This window comes from Ostrinia furnacalis, unplaced genomic scaffold (genome assembly GCF_004193835.3).
Source record: "Ostrinia furnacalis isolate ACB-3 unplaced genomic scaffold, ASM419383v2 OfSCF1259, whole genome shotgun sequence".
Lineage (NCBI taxonomy): Eukaryota > Metazoa > Arthropoda > Insecta > Lepidoptera > Crambidae > Ostrinia > Ostrinia furnacalis.
The window spans coordinates 265,946-275,672 of record NW_021131498.1 but is presented as its reverse complement, the minus strand read 5'-3'; the positions used below and the strand labels follow the sequence as shown (position 1 = coordinate 275,672).

Below are 9,727 nucleotides of genomic sequence, written 5' to 3'. Positions count from 1 at the left end.
TCCGTGTTATTGTATTTCGTATATAGGAGGTAAATTCTAATTTAGTAGGTAGGTACTACACTCGCGAGCAAAAGTATGGAATCACTTACATGAAGTTGTTTCCACGCGATCTTGTGTACTAACGAATTTGTTAGAAACAAAAAAAGTGGCACCATTTTAAAGATTAAACTTTTATCTTTAAATTGATACCAAATTCATCTAAATCACACCAGTATTTAAAAAGATATCCCGGCTGATGTGAAGTATATAGTATAAATAATATAGTATACTATCTTTCCGCCCGCGGCTTCGCCCGCGTGGAATTTTGTCTGTCACAGAAAAACTTTATCGCGCGAATTAAAGAATGACGACGAGAATTAATATAAAAAATAACTTTATTTACGACTTGCAGCCTTACGACTATTACAAATAATTCATCTTAACTAACTTAAACACTAGTATTTATACTAATAACTAGCTTTCCGCCCGCGGCTTCGCCCGCGTGGAATTTTGTCTGTCACAGAAAAACTTTATCGCGCGCGTCCCTGTTTCAAAAACCGGGATAAAAACTATCCTATGTTCTTTCCCGGGACTCAAACTATCTCTATGCCAAATTTCATCAAAATCGGTTGCGAGGTTTAAGCGGGAAAGCGTAACAGACAGACAGACAGACAGACAGACAGACAGACAGACAGACAGACAGAGTTACTTTCGCATTTATAATATTAGTTGGGATAATACATCGTAAGCAATGCCCTAAGTGGAGCAATGGGTGTTGCTTACGAAGCTGATTTGTTGAGGGTTCAAGTCTCTAACACCTCCCTCCCCTAATGAGGAATTTTCTAAGGGCAACACAGTTGTCTTATGAAAATTCCTTTTTAAAAATAACCATGATAACATAATAATAACTAAGATAACTATGATGTAGATGCTTATTGTCCATACACTAATTTTTGTTGTTACACTGAAATTGTCCTCACTGTACATGTAGTCCGTTTCTATATCACTAAGCACTGAACTTATGTCTCTGAGGTCCACATTACGTAGGTCGACCGGTGTCCACTGGGGTCGATTCTGGTCCAATTCTGGTAGTTGGATTGGCGGTACGTGGGTTTCCATGGCTGAAGCGTTTGTTAGTGGTGATAGCGTCGATCCGTCTATCTGTATCTCGCAGCTTTGGTCTCGTAGTAAGATAAAAGTGCCGTGCAGTGTGTGCTTCCGGGTTTCGTCTTGGCATCGTTCGGTAAGTATTGTGTTGGTCTTGAAAAACAGTATCCATTGGCTGTCGGTGATGGGCTGGATTCTCGTTTTTTCGATCTTGACTTCTCGTTGTAGGCAAGCACTGTAGTTGTTTTTCAGGAGCATCAGTTGTTCAATGCAGAGTTCATTCTGGTACTGGACGATGTCATCACTGGTGCAGAGATATCTGTCTCTGTTTATCTCCTCACAGGGGTGTGCTACGGGAATGTATTTTAACTTTTTCACTATTAGGTAAGGGTATTGTGGAATTATGGCATGGGTTTTGTTGGTAGTGGGATTATGGATAGGGATGGGCATAACTTTGTAATAATTATATGTGTTATTTTCTACAATAGGTATTTCTAATATAAAAACTAACTTCTTATCAATTAGGTATGATTTCATTAACATATTTTGTTCTAAGTTGACTAAGTTATATTCGTTAACTTTATACAATAGGTTTGCGTGTTTTTCTATTTCTGTAAAAGTAATTAATAATTCGGTTGAGTTAATAATAAATTGATGCAAAGTATGTAATTTGCTAAAGGCAATAGCTGTTTCTATTTCATATATAACTTGGTATAAGGTTCGAAAGTTATTAAAAATTTGATACATACTATTCATTAATCTGAATGAGCTGTGAAGAGTAGTTTGATTATTTACTATCATTCCTAGACGGTTATTGTAGAAGTTAACGTGTTGTACGTTAAGATTAATGTCATTTGAGACATTGACTAATTTTTCGACAGCGATCTTCATTACTGTAATTTTTTTTTCCAAACAGTGTTCTTTATTTTTTAATTTATTTATTTCTTGGTCATATTTAATAGCATCTTCGTTATCAAGATTACCTGAAATAACCTTAATTATTGAGCCTAACGGGTTTAATAAACCACGCTTTACTCTGTATGTTGGCAAGATTTGAGCTAACCTAGCTTTTGTTAAACTAATTATAGATTCTACTTGAACTGATAATCCGAATAATTCTCTGCGAATTTCAGTTTCTTTAAACGCTGATGATTTTATTCTATAATATTCCCCAATATTATTATCTACTTGTTTTTCTATCAAATCTAAATCTAGGGTCTTAAAAATACTCCAGTGATCAATCTTCTTCATCGCTGTCCCAATCCGAATCGGAGCTATTCCTGGATTCGGGTCTAGCTTTTGTATTTTCAGACCGTGTGTCTGTTTTGCTAGTGCTAGCGCCATCACGAACAACCTGTGAAGGGCGTTTAATATTCTTAATTGCTACTTTACTATTTCTATTTTTTATCTGTACAGGTAGTATGTTTCTACTACATTCGCCTATTACTTCCGCTGTTTCAAATCGTGGTAAATCCTTAGCTTTCCTAGTCCTAGTATTTTTCATAAAGATTTTATCTCCTACTTCAATTTTTGGTGGCTCTTCGCCTCCTTTCTTATCTCTAACCTGTATTTTATCCGTCTCAAGTTTTTCTTTCACAAATTCATATAAAATTTTTAAACGTTTCCTATGATCCTGTATTAATTTTTGTAACAAATTCAATTCTTTATCAGTGTCGAACATATTGCCTGACTCAGTGTGACCAAATACTATTTCGAAGGGAGTAAAGTTTGTGGCTCTATGTATTGTGTTGTTATAGGCCATTATGGCGTATGTCATAACTGAACACGCGTCCTGATCGCTTCTTTCGTATTTTGCTAGACGATAGATTTCTATAATAGTCGAATGGAATCTTTCGACTACTGCCATTGAAGTCGGGTTGTTTGGGGTGCCTATGTGTAATTCTATTTTATAAAATTTAAGTAATTCTTTTAGAAGTTCATTGTTAAATTCTGTTCCCGGGTCGCTATTGATTTTTTGGGGTATGCCATACATACTAAAGTATTTAATTAGTGCTCTAACTACCTCTGGTGTGCTCCTGTTTGGAATATGAATTGCCTGTGCTAATTTACTAAAAGCGTCGACTATTGTTAAATAATATTTACTCTCAATAAATAGTAAGTCTATAAAAACTTCTTGGAATGGTGCGTCCTGTGTTTGTGTTAATTGTATAGGAGGTTTAATCGGTTTTCTTTCATATTTCATTTTTTTACATTGTTCACATCCGTTAATAATGGCGGTTATAGTTTCTTTCATGTTGTTCCACCAATAATTTCTCCTAAGTCGAGTGTATGTTTCGTTTATACCTCGATGGCATGTTTTACCCTCATGATATTTGCGAATTATGTCAATTTGATCATTTTCAGAACTTGTTAGGTTTATTATTCGTTCTGTACATTCTACTAAATTAACCATACCCTTTTTGTATAGTTGAGTAACTACATTTGTAAATATGGGTCTAAAAGTTGTGTCTTCGTAGTAAATGAAATATTTGTGTTTAAAGTCTACATATTCCTTGAAAAAATCCTTTACGAGATTTTCCTTGTTAAGTGGTAAATGGACTTCTAGGATCCTCTGTTTTTTATTAGAAATATCTTTGACTGATAGTTTATCCATGAACCATTTGTACACTATTATTTGTTTTGGTTTTGTGTCAATGGCTTCCTTAAGTATGGGTATTCCTTCATGTTCCCGGTTTGATATTGAATGGGCTGTTGCTCCATCGTCAGAGTCCGAGATTTCCATGATTTCCTGAACTGATTCCCTATTGCTATACTTGGCTAAATCTTCTTCTAATTCTTTTACTACATCCTGTAATCTTTCGTTATCCGCGTCTACGTTAACTAGCATGGATTCTATGTCGTCATCTATAGCGTTTAACCTAATCCTTGATAAAGCGTCAGCGTTTGTATTCTGAGGCCCTTTCTTATATTTTATCTCAAAGTCATACTCTTCTAACCGTAATCTCCAGCGTGTTAACTTGCTATTTGGTTCTTTTAGAGAGTATAGCCATGCTAACGGTCTGTGATCTGTATATATAGTGAATTTGTTGCCATATAAATACGGCCTAAAGTGCTTTACTCCTTCTATAATTGCTAGAAGTTCTTTTTCAATGGTACTGTATTTAGCTTGTGTATCGCCTAATGTTTTGCTAAAATATGCTATAGGTTTATCTGATCCTAATGGTCCCTGCGATAAAACAGCTCCTATTGCGTAATTTGACGCGTCTGTAGTAAGTATGAAAGGTTTTTTAAAGTCAGGGAACTGTAAAAGGGGTGCATTGGTTAATAATTTTTTACAAGTTTCGAAGCTATTTTTGTATTCATCGTTTAACTCGATTTTACGGCCTTTCTTTAAGCATACAGTTAATGGTCTTGTTATTTTGGCGAAATCCTTGATAAATTTCCGATAATATCCTATAAGTCCTAGAAAACTTTTAATTTCAGTTGTAGTCTTGGGAATAGGGTAGTTCAGAATGGAGTCTATTTTGTCGTTATTAGGTTTTAAACCATCCCTAGTAATCGTGTGTCCTAGGTACAATACTTCTTTCCTTAAGAATTGTGACTTATCGAGTTGTACTTTTAAATTAGTCTGTCTGAATCTATCAAATACCGCACGTAGTTTCTGGACGTGTTCAGTAAGGCTTTTTGAGAAAATGATGACGTCATCAAGATAAATTAGGCAGTGTATACCTTGGAGGCCCCTAAGGACATTATCCATTGCTCTTTGGAAGGTGGCAGGTGCTGTTTTCAGACCGAACGGCATTCTGTTGAATTCGTAATGTCCGAACGGAGTGCTGAAGGCAGTTTTTGCTCTATCCTCTGGCTTGACCTCGAGCTGATGGTAGCCACTGGCAAGGTCCAGGGTCGTGAAGTACATACTCTTGCCTAAACTGTCGAATAGATCACTAATATTTGGAAGGGGGTATTTATCGTCTACCGTTATTTCGTTTAGTCGTCGGTAGTCGACGACCATTCTCCACTTTTGTTTCCCGGAGGCATCCATTTTTTTTGGTACCAGGTGAACCGGGGCACTCCAGGGGGAGTGTGATTCTTGTATCACGTTATCCTTAAGCATCTTTTCAACTTGGTTTTTAATTTCCGCCGTTTGGGACGGTGGCAACCTATGAGCCCTAATAAATATGGGATCTTCGTTTAATGTCCTGATTTCATGTTTTACTTGGTTAGTAAATGACAGGGGGATATCCTCACAATAAAAAATATCTTTATATTCCTTACAGATATTACCTATGACCTCTTTTTCTTCTTTGTTCATGTGTTCTAATTTTAATTTAGACAGGTTTTTTGTTAATAGGCTGTCTATATTATTGTTATTTTCCGCGTTAAAATTGAGCTGACATTGGTTTTCTGTATTATTATATGGTTCTACTCTAAATGGTGCATTGACTTTAAGGGTCATGTGTTCTGTTTTGCAGTTCTGGATTACAGTGGTAGCAAAACCTTGTTCACATGTAACTAATGCCGCGGGCATCCTAACTCCTTCAGTAAAAGTTTTCTGTTCTAAAATGCCGTATCCATTTAATAAATTAACTGGAAGTTTGACCCTTAACTCGCTACGCGGTGGTAATTCGTATGAAAATCTAGTTGGTGACGTATATATGATGGGAATACTTGTGTCCCTGGTAAAGAGTGTCTGTGATTTCATATCAATGTTTGCGTCAAGCTGTTTAAGTAAGTCGCTACCTATCAATCCGTCATACCTATCGTCTACACTATATACGTAAAACTTGTGCGTTAATTCACTGTTAAAAGTGCTCGGTAAAACAATATTTATTACCTCGTTATGTATCCAGGGGGAGTGTGATTCTTGTATCACGTTATCCTTAAGCATCTTTTCAACTTGGTTTTTAATTTCCGCCGTTTGGGACGGTGGCAACCTATGAGCCCTAATAAATATGGGATCTTCGTTTAATGTCCTGATTTCATGTTTTACTTGGTTAGTAAATGACAGGGGGATATCCTCACAATAAAAAATATCTTTATATTCCTTACAGATATTACCTATGACCTCTTTTTCTTCTTTGTTCATGTGTTCTAATTTTAATTTAGACAGGTTTTTTGTTAATAGGCTGTCTATATTATTGTTATTTTCCGCGTTAAAATTGAGCTGACATTGGTTTTCTGTATTATTATATGGTTCTACTCTAAATGGTGCATTGACTTTAAGGGTCATGTGTTCTGTTTTGCAGTTCTGGATTACAGTGGTAGCAAAACCTTGTTCACATGTAACTAATGCCGCGGGCATCCTAACTCCTTCAGTAAAAGTTTTCTGTTCTAAAATGCCGTATCCATTTAATAAATTAACTGGAAGTTTGACCCTTAACTCGCTACGCGGTGGTAATTCGTATGAAAATCTAGTTGGTGACGTATATATGATGGGAATACTTGTGTCCCTGGTAAAGAGTGTCTGTGATTTCATATCAATGTTTGCGTCAAGCTGTTTAAGTAAGTCGCTACCTATCAATCCGTCATACCTATCGTCTACACTATATACGTAAAACTTGTGCGTTAATTCACTGTTAAAAGTGCTCGGTAAAACAATATTTATTACCTCGTTATGTAGGCTAGAGGCATGTGTACTCACAACTTCGAATTGTTCGAGTTGTTTGTAGTTTTTAAAGTATTCGTTTGCCTTTTGTGGGCTTATAAACGAACGAGTACTGCCTGTATCTATCATAAAAACTGACTTTATTTCTGGTACATATATGTGCGGAAGGCTGAGTTGTTTATTACAATTAATTATGATTCTTTCTGTATTGTAGAGGCCAGTATGCAAAAATTTTCAACGCTGTCTGGCTCTCCAGACGTTCCTGGAAGAGGTTCGTCATTGTTTATATTCATATCACTTTCATTTGTGTAATTGATACGTCTTGAGCTTGTAGTTCTCATTGTTACGTCAGTGTTGCTACCTGACCCAACATATGATTGACTACTCGTGTTGCGCGGGGCATTGTCCGCAAAATGCTGATGTTGCGGTTGTCGATTGTAGGTCGGTTGTTGCCACTGACTCTGACGTGAGTTATTTGACCTGAATGTATTACGCGACTGCATAGAGCTATTTGGTGAGAAATTGTTATAATTATTATGAGGTCTGAAATTATTATTGTTCTGAGGTCTGTCAAAATTTTCACCCTGCGTATTATGTTGACTATTGTAGTGATCGTGTTGTAGATTAGCTTGTCTAAAATTGAAGTTGCTATTTTGAGGTCTATTATTGAAGTTGGTATTATGGGGTCTATTATTGAAGTTCTGTTGTACATTTGATGTTTGGAAATTATGCTGACGTTGATAGTTAAATTGTTGTTCAGCGTTATTGTATCTAGTATTCCTAAAGTCCCGATTTCTATTTTTATAATCGTAAACTGCCTGGAAGTTGTTTTCTTCCAGAACGATTTTTAAGGCTTCCTCTAGTGTTGACCCATTTCGAAGGCGAACCAAACGAACTAAATATTGGGGTAGATTGTATAAAAACACGTTTAGCGAAGTGTGTGTGTAAATTTGTTGCTTCGCTGTGATCATATGTCGATCGTGTGTTGTGGCACTAACTTTTGCTATTAATATGCTCCTCAGGTCTTGAATTCGAAGGCAGAAATTTTTATAACTTTCGCCCCTTTGAATCTTAAGTGCTTCCAGCTCTAGTAAGAGACACTCTTCGGTACGTGGGTCCCCAAAATGTTGGTCTAATAGGGTTTTGAGATCTTCCCACGTCTCGATGTTATCCCTTTCTCCAACCAGAGTTGCGGCTGGTCCCACTAATCTACTCGTTACTACATGAAATAGATATGTATTTTGTTCCCCTGATCCTTTGCATGTATTTAATATGTACTCGCATTTTTTTATAAATAATGGTAATTGTCTTGCGTCTCCCTCGAATAGGGGGATCATTTGGAGCATATCAGCCGGGACACGAGTGATATTTTCCATTTTAGAATATTATGAAAAACACACAAAATGAAAAAAAAATGTATAGAATTAACGATAATTAATAAATTAAATATAATAACTGACAAAATAAATGACGTAATATGTAGTAACTGACGTAATAATTAACGTAATAACTNGTTGTACATTTGATGTTTGGAAATTATGCTGACGTTGATAGTTAAATTGTTGTTCAGCGTTATTGTATCTAGTATTCCTAAAGTCCCGATTTCTATTTTTATAATCGTAAACTGCCTGGAAGTTGTTTTCTTCCAGAACGATTTTTAAGGCTTCCTCTAGTGTTGACCCATTTCGAAGGCGAACCAAACGAACTAAATATTGGGGTAGATTGTATAAAAACACGTTTAGCGAAGTGTGTGTGTAAATTTGTTGCTTCGCTGTGATCATATGTCGATCGTGTGTTGTGGCACTAACTTTTGCTATTAATATGCTCCTCAGGTCTTGAATTCGAAGGCAGAAATTTTTATAACTTTCGCCCCTTTGAATCTTAAGTGCTTCCAGCTCTAGTAAGAGACACTCTTCGGTACGTGGGTCCCCAAAATGTTGGTCTAATAGGGTTTTGAGATCTTCCCACGTCTCGATGTTATCCCTTTCTCCAACCAGAGTTGCGGCTGGTCCCACTAATCTACTCGTTACTACATGAAATAGATATGTATTTTGTTCCCCTGATCCTTTGCATGTATTTAATATGTACTCGCATTTTTTTATAAATAATGGTAATTGTCTTGCGTCTCCCTCGAATAGGGGGATCATTTGGAGCATATCAGCCGGGACACGAGTGATATTTTCCATTTTAGAATATTATGAAAAACACACAAAATGAAAAAAAAATGTATAGAATTAACGATAATTAATAAATTAAATATAATAACTGACAAAATAAATGACGTAATATGTAGTAACTGACGTAATAATTAACGTACTAACTGACGTAATAACTGATTATTATGATGAAATTATTTACTTAACTAAGCGGAGATTTTTATCCTAATGTTATTCAGGCGTTTTTTAATCCCTAATAACACATATAATTAACTAAGTTCATAGAGGAGGAATAGGTAGGAAGTGAAAAGTTTTACTCACAGTCCCGCAGTTCTTCCCATGACGAAATTACTTGTGTCGTTGTAGCTGCTCGTCGTTTCTCGGCGTAGTTTCTTCAATAAATTTATTTGTTCGGAGGTCCCAGTCAAACTGTAGAAACCGACGTTGAGTTGCTCGTACTTTAACACTCGCGACCCAACTACTGGGATCCTACCGGCTGCGCCAATTAAAGAATGACGACGAGAATTAATATAAAAAATAACTTTATTTACGACTTGCAGCCTTACGACTATTACAAATAATTCATCTTAACTAACTTAAACACTAGTATTTATACTAATAATAATACATCGTAAGCAATGCCCTAAGTGGAGCAATGGGTGTTGCTTACGAAGCTGATTTGTTGAGGGTTCAAGTCTCTAACATGCGCGTATTTGCTCACCGTTTAGACCTACCCTGGACTACGACAAACATTTTAAAACCCAAATCAGCTCAATCGGCCCAGCCGTTCTCGAGTTTTAATCAGACTAACGAACATCAATTCATTTTTATTTATATAGATATGCAATAATGCCGCCAATTCGCCGTATCAGATGCGCACAGATCTGGAGCGCTTCCAGCTTGGCACCGCGGCTGGCGC

The 9,727-nt window shown here is 36.4% G+C and overlaps 1 protein-coding gene across 1 annotated transcript; it reads right to left on the bottom strand.

The window, feature by feature from the left end:
* Positions 1 to 726: 726 nt before the first annotated feature.
* LOC114352149 (uncharacterized) lies at positions 727 to 6,700 on the bottom strand. Its single transcript, XM_028303627.1, has 2 exons — positions 6,656 to 6,700; positions 727 to 5,881 (listed from the first exon to the last, which is right to left on the bottom strand). The coding sequence occupies exon 2, from the start codon at positions 2,428 to 2,430 to the stop codon at positions 736 to 738; it is 1,695 nt and encodes a 564-aa protein (XP_028159428.1). The 5' UTR covers positions 2,431 to 5,881; positions 6,656 to 6,700; the 3' UTR covers positions 727 to 735.
* Between the last annotated feature and the right edge of the window lie 3,027 nt (positions 6,701 to 9,727).